We start from the raw sequence: 19,033 nt of genomic DNA on the forward strand, positions 1-19,033 counted from the left end.
CCAATATCATTCTGATTTATCCACTGAGTTTCACTTCTTTAGAGTAAACATTTTTCCTTTGTTCCATTTTGAAGAATGCAGTCTACTGGGGAATGTACACTCCATCACATCCCACCATCAAAATGTTCTGGAAGGTTTTCCATGAGCTCACATTGGCACAGAAGAAGGGCTTTCTCTGTGAGTATCATGTCCACCAACAGAAGAGTTTTTCTCCCAAAACTTCAACTAATGAAAAATCTTTCAAAATAGAGTAGTTACCATGAGCAGAATTGACTCCTCTGGGGTTCTACAAAGTCTGTCCTGACATGTACAGTGCCCAAAGATTCTGTGCAGTAAAAATGACTTCTGAATGAATGTTTGCAGGATCAAGACCTTAGACAAAGTCCCTGCAGTTGAGACGCTTACAGTCTATCTGTTTGCCTTTAAAGTGCTAGTCACGCCTGTGGAGCTATATAAATAATTTGAATATCATTCTGAAACTGTACCATTCTGCAAAGCATTATTGGAGATAAGTTTATATGAAATGTGCTATCGTAAATATTCCTCAAATGTCCATCACTTTATAAAAGGTAACTTGAAATACATACTTCTAACTCTTCTTCCAGCTGAAATCTAATTCTGTTCTGTTCTGTAGTGTTTCTCACAGGAAGCGACCGGATCCCTGTAATGGGAATGGACTGTATAAAGATAAAATTCAACCCACACATGACTATGTCTGAAGATCACATCCCTGAAGCACAGACCTGCTATCACATCCTGATCCTCCCCCAGTATTCTACAACAGAAAAACTCCGGGAGAAGCTGCTTCTAGCAATCGAGAACAATCGGGGGTTTGGCAAAAATTGAGTCACAAATATGCACAACATGCATCAGAAACAGAAATGCTGTCTCTTGATCCTGGATTCCTTCCTCCAAAATTCCCATTGGAATCAGGCCAGTCGTACAGACTCTTCCGCATACAGGAGAAAAACTTTGGAATAATTTAAACACCACTTACAAAAATGGGTTTGTTTGTTTTTGTGTTAAATCTTCAGTGGCAGTTCCCAAACCCCTTTGTTCAAGAGTGTCAGAATTATTCAGGGTCTCACTAATGTGAAGAAACAGATTAAACCCAAATAATATCTGTATAAATTTAATGGTTTGACTAAGCCTCAGCAAAGCAGAAAAATGTAGAGCATAACTTAAAATAGGGTTTATAACAGAAACTGTGGCATGCTCTAACGCTAATCTAAAACTGTAGTGCTATAGGATGAGAATTTAACTGCCATATATTGAAAGCATCTAACCAACACACTATATTAAATTACTGCTATATCACTTAAATCTCATATTAAAAAAATTCTCTGACCATTCAGCATATACATTTTGTATTAGAAACTCCATAAAATATTGTCTTGAAGTATATGGGAAGAATAGAGAGTAGTTGTATATGTTACGATCAAGTATTATTAACCCTGCTAAAAGACAACTTCAAAAAATATATATAAAATATGAGTGTCGAAGGAATTATTTTCTTAGGTTGAAAACTAATTACAAAATTATAGCCTGTCTACTGCACCCAGCAGATCAAACAGCGAGTTCCAGTTTATAACCTTAACTTTAGTTGTTTGTCAAATTTCACTAGCTTCATGACAACTCTGCCAGTTATTGAAGCAATTTTGACCTACTCTTTTTTTGGTAGCGTCTTAAGGGTCAAAATTGCCTGGCCTCGTTTTGATGTTAGCAACTTGCAAACACTATTCAATACAATGTAGTAAGAGTGACATTGCATGTAAAAAGAACAGGAGTACTTGTGGCACCTTGGAGACTAACAAATTTATTTCAGCATGAGCTTTCGTGGGCTACAGCTCACTTCATTGCATGTAAATGATTCTGACCTATTTGGTGGTTGGGTGAGCAGGGTGAAAAGAATGTTAATGAAGAAAATACATTTGCTGGGATAAAGTTCTGTAATATTTGTGCAATAATGGTCTTTCTACTATATTTAGATAAAGACAATGTAAACTTTTAGGTCCACATTATATCACTGATGTTTAAGTAGAACTCCCCATTGAAATCAATGAGATCTACTTAGAAAGCAATTGCATTACATGGCCTTTTTTTTTTTTTCTTGGTATTTAGCAGCACAGAAGTCTGATTTCCTTGGCCTGACTGCTAGTTGCGTGTAGTTTGCTAATGAAAGTCACGTCAAATAAAATTGTAACCCATTTTTATTTCCTTCAGTCTTCACATTGTCTTTATTAGTAAGGAAGTCAATCATCTGGGCCTGTAGGCATTTCTCTAGCGAAAAAAAGGATTGAATGACCGGACTGTATTGTATGCATGATGGACATCTGAGGAAGGGACCTGGGGAAAATAAAGGGATTAGTAATGGAAGAGAATATAAAGGAGAGGAGAGGTAGTCACACTTCCTGCTTGGGCCCAGACTCAGCAAGACATTTAAGCACCTGCCTGACTTTAATCACGAATACCCCCATTTATTTCCACTCACGTAGTTGCTTAGAGATGATGCAGGAGGCTTAGTAAAAAGTTTGCACTTTGACAAGATCTTGAACTTCTAGAAATAATGAACAACGTCATATTGCGGATGCACAAATGGCAGTTTTCGATGGTGTATAATTAAGCGAAATAGATACATTTTCACAGAAAAAGGCACATCACCTCTGCTACATCTGTTAACTGCTCCCTACCCTGAGGACCAAGAACTGTTTAAAAGAAAAAGCAGGACAACTCAATATTCACATATTGTTCATTGACCTCATTCCTGCAAGTGGATGAACTGTTTTTGATCAGACTTTTCAAAAAAGTTCAACCTGAGACAGGCACAAAGCACAAAAAATTTACACCCTAAAGTTTAAAGATTATCTTCTGGAAACTGGGAGTTATAACATTATAGTGTTAAGTGAACCTTATCTATAGGCATTACTACTGTGCTGCTTGTAATCTTAGAAGTTTAATAGTCAACACAACATTCTCTTTGTTTGCAGAAGGGTGGCATTTTCTGATGGGGGAGAGACAACTGTTAAAAATTGCTCTTCACTGGACTGAGGCTGAGAATCAGTGGGCGAATGCGTCCTTCATAAACTGTAACTCCAGGGCTGAGGGGTGGAGGTGGGGAGAAATGCAACTTCAGATGGATGAGAGAAACTTCTGAGTTACATCACATACACATACCCACACACACACTTCTTCCATCAAACTTTGTTCTCTGGCCTGGTCTGGTTTCTGAACAGTGTTAGAGAAACAACTCAAAAACAGCATTTGTTTGTGTGTTCTGCTCTGGCCCAGGGGCTGTATTTTCTAAGTCAAGTCTCTGCCATCTTTCAGAAGTTGCCTTGGGCAGAGAACAGGTGTCAGTGAAGTAAGGCTGGAAGTTTTCATCCATCAGAATGTTCATCTTGAGGGGTTCACTTGACTTGTAGAGAAGATGACTGCCTGACTCCAGATATCCTAAATCTCCACACACTAATCCTCGTCAATTAAGGGCTCCCAGGTATCTAGACAATAACTTTCTGTCAGAAATGTATTAACTAAACAAGGGGGACCCTTTTTGCTGTGTTTTATGGATCCTGTTAGGACAAATAGAAACACCAAGTGAGCCAAGCCTGAGTCTCCAAAGAAAGAAGGCTGAGGAAACGAAGCAGTCTCTCTCGCACAACTCGGCAGCTCTGAGGGACTTTCGAACTACCATATTTGATCTTTTATCTCAAGATATACATGAGCTCTCTAAAGATCCAAGAGAAGTGAAAGCTTGTTTCACCTATTTAGAAAATGAACTATGAAAAACTGGCATAAAACTGAAGGAAGTTAAAACAGAGAACATTTCCTTAAGGCAAAGACTAACCAGTCTTGAGGAGAAACAAGAAGATCTTGAAAACCGATCATGCAGGAATAATTTGTCGTTACTGGGCATCTCTGGCGGGCTGGAAGGAAAAACATGATTCGCTTTCTCCAGAACATGCTCTCTGAGGTAATGGGATTGGGTCCCATTTTGCCTCCCCTAGAGATTGGAAGTGCCCATCAAGTGTTAGGAGCCAGAAGGAGAGAGAACAATAATAACTCCAGACCCATCATCATTAAATTGGTAAGATTTAATGACAAAGTTAAGCTGATGTCTGCTGCTAGGCAAAAAGGAACTCAAGTATAAGGATTTTAAATTTTCTTTGTATCCAGACTTCTCTGCAAATTTAACCAAGAAGACAGCAGCATTTAATGGCATCAAATGAGCTCTCTCGGGGTCAGGTATTAAATACAGCCTCAAATAGACTGTGATCTTCATAACAAAGATGACAAACTCCGTGAAATACTTCAATATCCCATTGGATGCTTGGCAAAGACTACAGAAGTCAAAACTAGATCTCGCTAACAGCATGATCTTGGCACATGTAGGTATTTTGGTAAATATAGGTATAATTCTGGCAGATTCTTAATTTGTATTGTGTATGGGGGAAGGGAGGATCGGTGCAGGAAATCTGCGATGTTACAGGGATGGAGGATTGCATGGGGTGTTGTTTTTGTTTTATGGAGAGGCACTTGGAGGCTGTGAGTCTATTGGGCATCAACCAGCAGCTGAACAATCACTGATTTTTCATGAGCCCTATTTAAAGTTTTGTTCCTGGAATGCACAGTGGCTTAATGAACTCTCCAAGAGATGTAAAACTTTGAGGCACTTAAAATCAAATGGATGTCTCATAGTTTTCCTTCAAGAGACCCATTTAAGGAATGAAGATGCAGACAGAATTAAAAAACTGAGTGGGAAGATGAATATCACTCCTTTTTCAACTCCAGATGAAGGGAAGTAGTGATATTAATCCACAAGAACCTAATTTTTCAATATATTCTGTCATGAGTGGCTCCAGAGGGCAGATACATCATAATTGAAGGCATTTTCAATGCTAAGTGATTAATTTTGGGGAGTGTATATAATCCTACTGGTGAGAATGCACCCTTTATCGCAGAAAAAAATGACATTATTTCCAACAGAACTGATGTCCCAGTGGTACCAGGAGGAGATTGGAATGGTGTCATAGCCGATATTGTAGACAAATCTCTGTATTCTAAGCAAAAATCTCAGGCCTTTGCAAGCTATCCATTATCCCTGCTGAAAGATAGTGGACTAATGGATGTTTGGAGTCTGAAGCATCCTAGAAAGGATAACTACACATTTCTCTATGGTTCATACCTCCTATTCCAGATTAGATTTTTTTTATATCATCTAAGGTACTAGCTTGTAGAGGTGTAAATCAGTAATATTATCATCTCTGATCATGCTCCAATTTCTGTTCACATAGATATTGGTTATAGTGCTACAAGATGCTCAAGATGGGAGTTAAACACACATCTGCTTAGAGACCCTACATTTCTTTAGATGATTGAAACCTCCATTACAAACTTGTTAAAAGAAAATACAAATACTGTCTCCTCTCCTACAACTTTATGGGATGTACCATAAAAGAAATATGGGAGGAGCTAAACATCTCCTTTTCCTCTGACAGGTGGGATAATATCTGGCGCAATATATGAGAGCATCCAGTTCTCTGTTTTTGCATTTCTTTCAGAACAACATTTTAATTAGCTATTACTGGACTCCGGGGCAACTGCATAAAGCTGTCCTCACCCTGCATAAGTAACTGCTGGAGATGTGACAGCACCTGTGCAAACCTGTCTCATACATTCTTTGAATGTCAAAGTATATCTACATTTTGGAAGAAAGAGTGTGGTTCTCTATCTAAGGTGACTGGGGTAGGGGTTTACCCTACTTCAAGCCTCTGTGTTTGGGACATTCTAGAAAATCTACCTGTTCCCCCGATGGCAGGAAACAGGATTGCTGCAGCACTTTAGAGAGGCCAAAAGAGTCAATTTACAAAAATGGAAATCTGCTATTCCCCCCCAACATTCTCTGATTGGCTGACAGCTAACTAACACCATCCTCCTGGGAAAACTGACAATCTATGGAGATACAAGAACCAACTATCAAGACACTTGGTCTTTCATGGGAGTGTTACAAACTGTTTCCAGGTACATTGGGTTTCTGACGCTTCTCCTTTTTGCGGGGTGGGTAGGGTGGTTAGGGAATTATTTTTCTTATAACACTTAGGCCAGGAGTATTTATGAATAGTTCATACTGTGTTGTTGTTAAATCCATACTCCTGCTGTGTTTTCTTTGTCATTGTATTTGAATATGGCTGTATGGATCTGTTAAAACTTCTGAAAGATGAAAAAAATAAGAATGTTCGGCTTCTCATCCCTGCTCCAGGGGATGCTGTTTGTGAGGCATGAGAGAAATTGCACCAGGCACATAGAGATGATACTTTTCTTATGGTTGTTTTAACTGAAAGGAAGGGGGAGCGATAAATACTACCGATGTAATGTCCAAATTTACAACAGGGTGGTCCCAAAGGGCTGCATTTTCTGACACAATGCAGGTCACTGAGTCGTTGCCATAACAGACTGGTTGTCTCTGCTGGAGAGAATGAATTGGATCCGCTCAGTCACCCAGCTAAAGAAACTCCGGCTCAAGTTTTCATTGCGCAACAATGGAAGAAGCTCTGAGTTTTTCTCTTTTCATTAACTGATGCCTTTAAATCCCTGCCCTTTGCTGCTTCTGTGTGTGTGACGAGCAGGTTTTACTTCCCTCCCCGCTAAGCAGAGGGCTCGGGAAAGCAGCACACTTTCGATTTCCTGCAGGGACACACCTCCTGGCTCTCTCCCTTTCACAGCAGGCAGAAGGGCGGAGCAGTTGGTGGAGATTTAAACCTGTAGCCTCCTCCCTTCTCTTCACCAACATTCACACCGAAGGCGGCATCGGACCAGAGCTTCAGCCATACAAGGAACTTTTTTATGAGCTAAAAAAATCCCTAGGCTGCCCGGTTCTGTTTTTCTTCTGCAAATCTTTAGAGTAAAAACCCTTTTTCTCTCTCCAATTACTGCCACAAGCAAAAGCTGAGAGACAGACGCAGCCTTTCCAACGTGGATCCCAGTGGACTTTGTGTTTGTCAGCTGGTTTTTGCTGCATCTGGAGCTGTTTCCACAATACCGTGTGTCGGGGCTGGCTTTCTGTGGAGTGCTGAACGCAGCTGGAGAATAAGAGCAAATCTAACAAAATGCCAAGGGGCTGCCAGACAGGCAGGCAACAGGCCGACAGCCAAACGCGTTTATTGTCACCACCGCCTCAACCAGCAGCGGTAGCATCCTCCTCGTTGCTGCTGTTCCCAAAACCAACCTGCCACCCCAACTTCTTCAAGAAGCACCCGCAAGAAATCTGCCAGATCAGCTGCAAAGAGAGCTCCCTAGCGGTCGTGGAGAAAAATGGGAGCGTTCTCGTGTTTGGCAAAGAGGGTGAACACAGAAAACCCGGTGAGTATTTGTTTTTCAAGCCCAAGGACCAGGTTCTGATCTGGTGTAAACTGACAGAGCTCCAGAGATTTCACAGCTTTCCAGCAGCCTAGAATCTGGACCAGTAGATGAACATTTTCTTTTTTGTTGTCGTACCCAAATCCAACCCCCTCGTTTAGAGTTAAATGTGTGATAGAAATGGAAGGTGCCTCTGCTGTGACTCTGTGATACATTATTTTGACAGTGCATTAATATGTTTATAGTCTTCCTCTTTAAAATAAACTTATCGCAGGAGACCAAAGTAATTTAGGACTTAGGTTGATTTTTCACAGGAACCGCCAAGCAGTTTGTGATTTGCCTACTCTTGCTGTTCAGAAGTCCAATTCCCCAGTCCCTGCTGCCACTCTTATTTCTGTCTTATCACTTACTTCTCTTCTCACTACAGCAGTTTCCTTTCTCTGTGTACCAAGTACCAGTTTCGGTTTCCATTCCAGAGGCTGAGCAGAGTGTTACTCAGGGGCCTGTCAGGCTGCCTGTCAACCTACAGCTGCCAGGAAATAATGGGTGAAGTGCTCACTTCTGCACTGCAGACGCCTCCTGATTGCTGGAGGAATAGCCCTTTCTCTCCGAAAAATGGGGATTTTGTTGTTATTACAGACACTTGGCTCTCCTTGACTTCTCAGTGATCTGAGTGCCTTGGGCACATAAATGTAAGCCCTGATGACTGGCTTCATGTTGATTTAGTTTAAGATAAATTTGAATGAGAGGATCATAACTGATGGAGCAGTAATGCCTACATGATAAGGCAAATGAAGGCATGGATTAGTAAAATGGTGTCAAGATCTGTTGCACACTTACAGGTATCTGAGATTCTGTTATATACTGTGAATGTTAAAGCTGCTGCGCTAAAGCCCAATTTTAGATAAAAACTATTGACTTTGTTAGGGTCCAGGGATAATCATCTTCCCCTTTTCACCCTTCTGGGTGGGTTTCTTTGGAAACAAACAAACACGGACTCCTGTGTGCAGGAGTCCAAGTCTAATAAGAATGGAGTTCAAGGGATTTAGTGGGGACACTCCTATTTTGGTAATGGAATAGAGTCTGTGAGAAGAGGACCTACAGCAGGGGTCGGCAACCTTTCAGAAGTGCTGTGCCGAATCTTCATTTAGTCACGCTAATTTAAGGTTTCGCGTGCCAGTAATACATTTGAATGTTTTTAGAAGGTCTCCTTCTATAAGTCTATAATATAGAACTTAACTATTGTTGTATGTAAAGTAAATAAGGCTTTTAAAATGTTTAAGAAACTTCATTTAAAATTAAATTAAAATGCAGAGCCCCCGGACTGGTGGCCAGGACCTGGGCAGTGTGAGTGCCACTGAAAATCAGCTCACATGCCGCCTTTGGCACCCATGTCATAGGTTGCCTACCCCTGACCTATAGGCTAGAAAAATCGAATTTAAAGGGACGGTGGTTAATTTTTGCCTCCCTTTTTGATACTATTGAAGAAGAAGAGGAGTTACAAAATCTAAGCTGACTAGAAAGGCTTTGATGATTTCTTTTGTTGTTGCACTAATGCAGGTTTTTATTTATGGATGTAACCATTTTCCTGCAGGATGGTGAACCCCAGCAGGCATGAGATCCAGACAGACAGCTCGGCTATATACAACCATGAAACTGACTAGTTTGTTTTCCATTATCTAGACTGAGGGATGTGCAATAAAGACAAACAGCCAGAAAAAACAGTGGCAAGCAAATTAGAGTGGTTTAAAACTCCTTCATTTGTGATCATCTGCTGGGCTGACTTTCAGAAGAACTGAGCACTCGTAGCTCTTGCTGAAGATCTGGGTGTTCAGCACCTCTGAAAATCAGGTCATCATTTATTATTAGCCATGTCACATTCCACTGCATTCAGGAGACGAGAAGCAAAGTGGACCTGCCGTGGGTTCCATAAGCCACAGAACTGAGCTCTGCAGTGTTTCTTTCTCTATGGGGTGTTGTGGGAAGGCTGGGGAAGTTGGGGAGGCAGGGACGGTGGGTGTACAAACTGCACGGCTGCACTAGAACACACCACTACACGGAGCGGGGAGGAGTAAGGTTCGACCATTACTGAAACCTATGGCCCACGCTACCCACTACATCCAGGTCATCTGGGTGCCCTGCATGCCACCTAGGAGAGAACTGTGTGCCTGAGAGTGGCCACATACCAGTAAATGCATATGTGCAAAGCTTTGTGCTGAGGATCATTAACATAGTGTGACATTGCTGGGTAGCTTTTAATATGTTCAGTGTCTCAAAATGATGGTGGGTTTCTGTCTTCATTTACTCTGCAGAATGCGTGAATTCCGGAAAGGACAGGAGGGTGCATTCCTTGGACTGTGGAGCAGCTCATATGCTTATTCTCTCCTCGGATGGAAAGCTTTCTGAGCACAGCATTTCAGCCACAGCTAATAAGTCGGAGATGAGGTGGGAAATGTCTCAGGGGATGGTGATGATGGTTAGAGAGCGAGACCAGTGTTTGGTGAATACCAAGTTCAGAGAGAGACCGAAAATGGGGGGAAGATGGTCCAGAGCTGAGGGTCCAATAATGAACTTAAGCAGAGAAAGATCTGGGCTGAAGTAGCCCAAAATAAGGGTAAGGGATTGAGAGAAGAGGGGACAGTTTAGCAGGAAATGCGGGGCCCGGTGTAACTGACAGCCAGCTGGAGAGTGCAGGGAGAGAGAAGAAGGATGGAATGGTCTTCAGAGGAGGATAGATGAGGGAGGTCCTGAAATAATGACAGGGCAGGAGAAGGAACCCATCCATCACTGTTGTCCTGGCCACTGGGAAGGGAAGTAGGGAACGGTAGAACACCTCAACCCCGATATATAACACAAATTCGGATATAACGCAGTAAAGCAGCGCTCCAGGGGGGGCAGGGCTGTGCGCTCTGGTGGATCAGAGCAAGTTCGATATAACGTGACTTCACCTATAACGTGGTAAGATTTTTTTGGCTGCCGAGGACAGCGTTATATCGAGGTAGAGGTGTAGTAAGCCAATGGTGCACAGTGGCAGAGACTGAATTAGAGGGGTATTTGGGGATATGTTTCCCTTTTGCCTAGGGAAGAAAGAGTTTGTTTTTCAACCAAAGAAAACATGGGTCTAAAATGTAAGTTAGGGGGTAGCTTTGTTTATACAGAAAGTATGGTCAATGCCCTGAAAGACCAACCACACTGGAACGAGGCTTGAGCGTCACCGGAAGGGATGCGCGACCCCAAGCAGACTCCTGTGATTACACTGTAGTGCACTGAGCATGTTTGAGGATAGCAGTACTTACAAGCAGCATATGAGTGCCTGCCTATTTCTCCTAAGGATGACAGCAGTGGACCAGGAGTTGCTCCTGTTATAAAGGAGGGGGGTGGAGCAGAGTCAGGTTTGGAGCCTACTTTGTTTTTTGTAACTCAGCAAGAAATAGACGATTGAGGATTGTTAATGGTACCAGACGAAATGGACTATCTGAGTACCAGATTCCCTTAGCATCAAGCAGTACCGTATTCCATCAGCCCCACTGGTCTCAATGGGACTACTTGTGGAGTAGAGGTACCGCTCAGTGTGGTGAGGGTGGGAGAACTGGGCCCAAAGTGACCATGTAGCATCTGACTGAACTGTATTAATTGACTCATATCAGTACACTGCCATCACCTGTGTGATGTATTCTGTAACCTTGCCCCAGTCAGAGTTTAAAAACTATGTAACCATAAGGCCTGATCCTACTCTAGCTCACATTGGTCTAAATCTGGATCAGCTCAGGTGAAGCCAATGGAACTACACCTGGGCAGAAGCAGGGTGAGTAAGGTTAGGATCGAGACTGTCCAACATGCTGAAAGTGGTAGAACAGGATAAAAATAGATTCTCAGGCAGGCTCTTGTTGGATTTAGATTAGAATCATTTATGTTGGATTCACAGCACTTTGTGTGTGTTTTTTCCAGACTGCTGAAAGAATTAAGAGACAAATACATTGTCCAGATCGCATGTGGGGACCATCATTCCATGGCACTGTCTAAAGGTATTCTCTTTGCTTAGCTTTCCTCTAAATTATTAAATTGGAGTATTGCAACCCTCTCCTCAGGAGCTAAAATTTTAAGCATCACAATTAGTTACTGAATTATTATGAAAGGGTAAATACTGGATAGGAAACTGTTTTCACAAGGGCCAGAGAGGAAGGGTGATCCAGTGGTTAGGGCGGTAGTCTGCAACTCAGGAGACCTAGGCTCAATTCCCTATTCTGCCAGAAAAAACTTGAGCAAAACTCAGAGTCTCTCTCTGTGCCTCCGTTTCCCCATCTGTAACTTAGGAGCAATAGTTACCCTCAATAGTTGCCCTCCTCAAAGGAGTGTTGAGGATAAATACATGATACTGGGATGTGCTCTAATACTATGGTAATGGGGCCATGTAAATACCTAGGATAGATATAATTCTCACTATATTTACATGAATTTGTATGTCTCAAATTGTGCTCTTCTCTGACTGTGCATGTTCGTTTGGTTTTCTCCAAATGACAGTGTGTGTTCATTTAACATTAGATGAAAGAGCATGGGGCTGTTGTCATACCACTTCCTATCAGATTTCTTCCTGTCACTTGTTCCTGGAAATAATAAAAAAAAGCTCCTACTCTGAGTCATAATTAATTCTTCATATTAAAATTGTGTGAATCATTTATTTATTTCTATAAATGTCAAAATTATTAATTAGGGTTTTTCACTTTTTAAAATATTGAATGTATAGAAGTGCCACTTTTCCATTAAAATTGTTTAAGAAGGCTACTCGTGTCTCTGATGGGGCTATTCCAGAGCAGAGATTACAGGATTGGATCCTTAGTAGATAGCAGAGGGCGGCTACATCTCGTAGACTAAGCCTGGGGCTGAGAGTCAGGAGATGCTTGGTTTATTCCTGACTCTGCCAGTGAGTCGCTGTGTGCCCTTGGACAAGTTACTTAACTTTATTCTCGCTCTTTCCACATGTGTAAAATGGAGCTGATAAAGTGCTTTGAGATCTATGGATGAAAGGTCTGAATTGCAGATTGGCAGGGAGGGTTACGACCCATCACAACTTTAGGGCACACTCCGGATTTTCACAAGTCAGAACCAGATCCAGCGAGTCCTGAACTGATTTAATGTCCCCATTGTGGAAACGCTGCTTTTTTACTGCCTGACCCCTTCTCCGCATGTGATGACATCATTCGATAATGTGATGATGCAACATAATCCTGCACTGATAAAACATTATGGAGCAAAGGTAGAGAAGGCTGGTTTGGGACCACCTCCTCCAGCTGCTCCCAAGGCTAACCTCGCTGTGGGCCCCTGAAAGCCAGAGCTGAGGCGTCCGGGATCTCTGCCATTACTGAGTATTAACTGGGGTCTCGATTCATATATAAAGAAGTTAGGCTCAATCTTCGGGTCCCTGGTGTGAAAGTAAGAGGGCCCATTAGGTGGAAACCTGTATGTTTGAAACTGTGATGGTTTTTTTCTCTTTCATGTGTTAAGGAGGTGAGCTTTTTACCTGGGGACAGAACTCGCATGGTCAGCTTGGAGTGGGGAACCAGACTGCCTTTACCAACAAACCACAACTGGTGCAGGAGCTCAGAGGCATCCCGCTGGCTCAGATTGCTGCAGGAGGAACTCACAGCCTTGTCCTGTCGCTCTCAGGAGCTGTTTACTCGTGGGGGAAGAACGATTTTGGACAGCTGGGACTTGGAGATATAGAAAGTAAGGAAAGACACAGAGCAGCATGAAAAGTAAGGCGGGGAGGATATTTTCCTAACAGAGGAGCTTGACACAGACACAGAAACTATTAAGGATGCCAACCACTATCAGAGCAATGATGTCTGACAGTGTCTCTGGGAACAGCAAATGCAGATAAATTGGTGTTCCACTTGCTAGTTTGCCCTGATCTGCTACTGCCCATGGAAAAGCCAGCTGGAACAAGGGAGTTTGGTGTTTTACTTCCAGAGGACTAATCAATCATTTTACACTCCCACCCAGATAACATGGGCTCATAAGATGCTCGGGCCTACAAGTTCTCTCCCTGATCGCATTATGCTCTGCCAGTAGTTTGCAGCCTCCCTCCTTCAGTTTTCTGTTTCATAGATTTTATAAATACAAGGTGAGAGAAAATTAGCTGTCCAGATTTGGAAACGTTGGTGGATTTTTAAAGTTAGGATCATAAAATCATATCTAAATATATATATGGCCTGATTTTCAGAGGTACTGAACACCCACAAATCCCACAAAAGTCAATGGGAACTACAGGTGCTCGGCACCTTTGAAAATCAGGCTACTTTATCTAGGTGCATAAATATGGATGTAAAAGCTTAATTTAAGGACCTCGGGTCTGAATATTGGCCCAGGTTTTATTCTTAGTTCTCACTACATAAATATGTAAAACAACCAAATAAACAAACTTGCCAGGGTATTATGAAGCATTCTGCATTGTAATGGAATGTAAATAAGCCTTGTAAGCAAGTTCTATATACAGGAAAAAGGCTTCTTTTTTTTTTTTAAGAAGTAATTCCAAGGATGGTTATAAGTATTTTCCTAGACCTTTATTTGCTTTAGATTTACCAATGTCATCAATCTACATTGTTTTTCTTTTCAGACAAATATTACCCTTCATACATTAGAGCCCTAGAACATAAGAAGACTGTGTATATCTCGTGTGGTGCAGAGCACACTGCCGTTCTCTCACAGGTTTGGTTGAATTTGAATTCATTCACTTCACAGAACACAAGGGAAGTTGAGCCCAACAGAGATGATACACTAACTAGTAGAGTGTTGATTCCCTGCAAGGGCAATATTTACATTTATGGGAATGTGAAGCTGGCCCCTGGCAGTTGCTAACTGAGTTTTATAGGACCATAGTCTACTTAAATTCCTGCAGAACTTTAAATGAGTTGTTGTTCTCATTCAGCCGTGGGTTATCAAAGAACCAAAGGGACATTCCAGTAGTGTCTGGCAGAAGCTGAAACTTTCAACCCAAGTACATGGAGACTGGATGTCTCAAGGCAATGTTAACAACACGCAGTTCAACTGTCAATGATGACCAAACATTATTACTTTTTGATGGTTTTTATAGTGTCCTCATGACTGAGAACAACAACAACTTATTTACTAAGTTTACTCACACGAGTAAAGCCCTTAAGCAATAGGACTATTCTCAGGAGCAGGGGCGGCTCCAGGCACCAGCGCTCCAAGCGCGTGCCTGGGGCGGCAAGCCGCGGGGGGCGCTCTGCCGGTCGCCGCTAGGGTGGCGGGCAGGGTGCCTTCGGCGGCTTGCCTGCGGAGGGTCCACTGGTCCTGCGGCTTCGGTGGACTTCCCGCAGGCATGCCTACGGAGGGACCGCTGGTCCCGCGGCTTCCAGCAGACCCTCCGTGCTTGGGGCGGCAAAATGTCTAGAGCCACCCCTGCTCAGGAGTAAAGTTACTCACGTGTATAGGTAATGCAGGATCAGGCGTTACATTAGCATTATTCAATTTGTATTTGCATCACCCATTCCCTGATCTATGGTCTGTAGCATGTTCTGACTTATATGTAGTGTAGTTGTAGCTCAGGATATTAGAGAAACAAGGTGGATGAGGTAACATCTTCTGTTGGACCAGCTTCTCAGAAGTTCCTCTCTTTTGCCAGCAGAAGTTGGTCCAACATAAGCAATTACCTCACCCACCTTGTCTCTCTAATGTCTTATCTGGATAATCAACAGGACTATCCACATGAGTGAAGTTGTGTCAGCATTCGCGGGATCTGGTCCATAGTTGGCAATTACCATTTTTTAATAGTTTGTGCTGTTTTGAGATTACATGACCCTCATGTCTGTCTGTTCCTCTCCAAGGATGGGCTGGTGTGTACCTTTGGAGCTGGAGATTATGGGCAACTTGGTCACAACTCCACCCGGAATGAGCTGACACCTCGTATTGTGACTGAGCTGTTTGGAGCAAGGGTGTCTCAGATAGCATGCGGAAGGTAGGAAATGGCAATGTCCTTGAAGCTTTAAAATGACAAGGAGATAACTTAGCGAAGCTTTTGGGACGCACAGGAGGATGTTAGGAAAAGAAATCTCGGACTCACTTTTTTCAGCTCCTCTTATTTTAACGGCTCGCAGCTGATAGACTATTGACCAGACACACGTTTTATTTATTAACTTTTCCACACACAGACCCTGCCCTCCATTGAGCTTCATGAGGACAAAGTCCCGCTCCAATCGCATGAGCAGATTTAAAAATCATACTGTACCCATAATCCCTGGCTGCTCTCACCAGGTGATGAAGAATACATACATGTGTCAAACAGAAAAAGACCATCAAATTACCTAACAGGGACGAAATCTACCAAAATTTCCAGTCAATCCCTGTACAACATGGGAAAATGGGTGTTACTGAGCAGTTACACTCTAACTGTGAATGATGGAAACTATGAAATTATATTCAGTCATTAACAGCCTGATACAATGTCCACTGAATCAACAGAAAATCTCCTGTTGACTCCTGTGGGCTTTGGATCAGACCTAAAACCACGGAAAATATTTATGCTTGCCAAATGGAAAAATATCAATGCAGAACACTATTGTTTGTAATTCTCACTGGTTCAAAATTAGAAAATAAAAAGCTATCTGGAAGCAGCGGAACCGTGTTCATTTAACTAAAGATGCACACATTGTTCTTTCCGTTCTCCATGCTTATTGTAAGGAATGCCCTACAAATTTGACTGGAAGGCTTCTGTAGCATGGTTCTCAGTAACTTTAATGGGAAGCTCCCCCATGTACTGCTCTGAAAATGTGCCTGTGTGTATTATCCTAAGTTGTCTTACGTTGTCCATTTTCCTTCTCTGAACAGATGGCACACGCTTGTCTATGTCCCCTCCTTGGGAAAAGTCTATTCATTTGGTTGTGGAGCAGAAGGGCAGCTGGGCAATCGTGACACATCTAATCAGTTGATACCACTGCCTGTCGAATTACCTTCAGACTGGGTGAATGGTGGAAAACTCAACCAGGGTAATTTGCACAGTAGATCTTTACGAGCTGTACTTTGTTATTTTAGGTCCAAACTAGGGAGGAGTTTGTTTTTTAAAATGAAAAACACGTTTTGTTTAAGGAGTGGAGTGACAAGAGCGAGGGAGAGAGAGGGCTGGAAACAAGGAGACTTGTGCCTAAACATTGGACAGCCTGAAAGCAATTGAGATGATTGACCTTACAAACACTTGAGAAGAACTAAGTAGATATTTGTGTGGGGAACCTCCTGCCAGGATAAAGTCACTAACTGCTATCTTCTCCTTCAAATTGGGCAAACTCATGAGAATCACACTCACTTCCAAAGGCAAAACTTGCCATCTTTCTCCCTAGCCTGAATAAATGAGTGGTTTCCCTGATGACTAATGTACTAGAGGACTCTGGGGGAAAACATTCCGGCAGAGTTGCTTTGCCTGAAGCAACAGTTACCCTGGTATCTTCTTTACCTCTCGGCCTGATGTCTAAATAAGCTGTCACCGGGTAACTGTCCCCTCTAAGGGGAGTTGGGGGCCAACCACACCTGTGCCACCATAATTAATTAGCTGCTTCCCACCCTGAGGGGGCAGGACTAAGGAGAGGTCAAGTGATAGATTAGTGAACACCTGGTCCTTTTAAAAGGGCTGTGTGAGATCTGGCTGAGTTGGAACCACAGGGAGTCGGCACCTGAGGAAGGCCCTGAACTGAGGTTTGGAGGGAAATGGTACTCCAGGGGAGCAAGTCTAGGGGCCGCGTGCTCTATCCCAGAGGCTGCTATATTCTCAAACGTTAGCCCAGAAAGGGGCTGGGAATGGGGCCAGGAGGGCATTGCTGAAGGGAAGCCCTGAAGGGCAGAAGCCCTTTTGCTTGTTTGGGAGTTTTTAGTTTGGACTTTTGCTACCCTGGAACAAGTGAGGTTTGTTTGTCACTTGGCCAGAAAGTTAAGCCACATCTCCATCACAGCCAGGTGCCTGGAAAGCCAAGGAGACCACCTTTGGGAAGGAACCTGAGGCAGGGAGTGCTGGCTACACCACAGCGAGCCAGCAGGGGGTGTAACTGAGCAGCCATGGCATTGATGTTAAGGGTCAACTGTGGATTCTGGTATTTCTCCTCTTCAGGCAATGTACTGCAGGCTACTCTTACTGCTGTGCTGTTCAATCTATTTAATTGTCTCAGTTGCCTCTTCTATGATGCAATGCAATTGTAGAAAGAACATCATGCCTTTAAAGGGTTGCTTAATAGCTGCTTACATCATTGTACCTATTGGTGTTTAGCTAGATGTGCTGTGCATTCTCATTCGCTGGATTTTTTTTTTAATTAAGTCATTTTAAATTACTTCACACCTTATTCTGAAACTCAGATTTAAACCTCTTCAATTAGTCTTGTCCATGAGGCACTGACTGAGTCTAGTAATGTTAGAGATGTGGAAACCAAGCTAGTGAAGAGCCATTGACTCTGGTACCAAACTCAATTTTAATGAATAGGACAGATGTCTTCTCAACAGCACACCCTGGCCATAACTAGGCAGTTCTTCAGAGGATTATAGCAATAGTTTTTCACTGTTGCCCTCCATGCTCCTAGGTTTGTAGCTGTTTGGGACATCTGGGATATATCCAGATCTCTCTCATATATTGGGTAAACATGCAGTGATATTGAGGGCAGATCAAAATTAGCTTCTTATTCCTTTTTTATATTCCCTTATTTAAAAAAAGTACCATATTACAAAGTGACAGTTGGAAACCGTTATATCACACTTTTCTAACAACAAAGTACAAGTAACAAAGTAAAATATGGAAAATAATGAGGAACGCTAGCTAGATACCACCACAAGAACTGTACAGAAAGCAACTAAGGAAACAGACTCCCCCTTTATGGGCTTATTATAACCTTAAGGTGACTCAGGTTAACCTGCAGTGGGCAGGCTTTACCCCTCTCAGAAATGGGGTTCCTCTGAGTTTTGTATTTAGGAGACTCTGACTTTCCTTGGGTCTCTTCAGGCTTGATAACCACTCTTTTGTGGAAGAAGCTCTGCTTCTGTGGAAGAAGCTCTGCCTCTGTGTTGGAGATCTGGAACTAAGACCTTCCATGAACTAGAGACAAACACAGCTCTCCACAGCTGGCTTCTTCCTGCCAACCAGAAGATGCAGGAACTTGCATGCTGCTTTTAGATTGGCCAGCCACCCTCTTCCAGTGTCCCCACGCTGCTGGCTGATCCCATCAGAGATACGTTTACTGTTTTCACCATGATAAATAAATGTTATATAGAATCACTTCTGAGGCTGGGAGCTTTTGATTAGTTTTTAAGGTTTGTTTTTATATGCCTTGTCCAGGCACTGAACTTTCTAAAGATAAGGGATTGTTCTTTGGCTCATGCTTTTCTTCTTTATCCCTTCACAGGAAACAGTACCTCTGAAAAGGTGATTCAAATTATTGCGGGAGGAAACCAAAGCATTGTGCTTTGCTTGAAGAAAAAGGTATGCAAAGTATCTGGTATGTTTTTAACTATGTGGTTCATGGCCAAGGCTTCTGTTTTGCTGCTGTTGAGCCACATATGAATTTGGATTTGCCATCTAGACCCATGATAGGTTTTTCTTCCAAAATCACAGCACGCTCCCCACCTCCCTCCATCCCTACACTGAGCCCAAATTGTGTCAGAAAAGCAAATCTCGCTCTCTCTCATGACATCA

At 42.6% G+C, this 19,033-nt stretch overlaps 2 protein-coding genes across 2 annotated transcripts in view; both read left to right on the forward strand.

Annotated features, from left to right (window-relative positions):
- Positions 1-2,217, forward strand: part of LOC123371604 (probable E3 ubiquitin-protein ligase HERC6) — a 40,574-nt gene extending 38,357 nt beyond the window's left edge. Inside the window, exons 22-23 of the mRNA XM_045019366.1 lie at positions 75-177; positions 635-2,217. Coding sequence (XP_044875301.1) covers positions 75-177; positions 635-846 — 315 coding nt within the window. The 3' untranslated portion in view covers positions 847-2,217. The remainder of the gene's footprint in view (positions 1-74; positions 178-634) is intronic.
- Positions 2,218-6,764: 4,547 nt separating this feature from the next.
- The window catches only part of LOC123371608 (probable E3 ubiquitin-protein ligase HERC4), a 47,373-nt gene continuing 35,104 nt past the window's right edge, over positions 6,765-19,033 (forward strand). Inside the window, exons 1-8 of the mRNA XM_045019369.1 lie at positions 6,765-7,356; positions 9,666-9,798; positions 11,302-11,378; positions 12,856-13,077; positions 13,967-14,058; positions 15,198-15,328; positions 16,198-16,355; positions 18,744-18,820. Of these exons, the coding sequence (XP_044875304.1) occupies positions 7,104-7,356; positions 9,666-9,798; positions 11,302-11,378; positions 12,856-13,077; positions 13,967-14,058; positions 15,198-15,328; positions 16,198-16,355; positions 18,744-18,820 (1,143 nt within the window). The 5' untranslated portion in view covers positions 6,765-7,103. The remainder of the gene's footprint in view (positions 7,357-9,665; positions 9,799-11,301; positions 11,379-12,855; positions 13,078-13,966; positions 14,059-15,197; positions 15,329-16,197; positions 16,356-18,743; positions 18,821-19,033) is intronic.

Source organism: Mauremys mutica, chromosome 5 (genome assembly GCF_020497125.1).
Source record: "Mauremys mutica isolate MM-2020 ecotype Southern chromosome 5, ASM2049712v1, whole genome shotgun sequence".
Taxonomy (NCBI): domain Eukaryota; kingdom Metazoa; phylum Chordata; order Testudines; family Geoemydidae; genus Mauremys; species Mauremys mutica.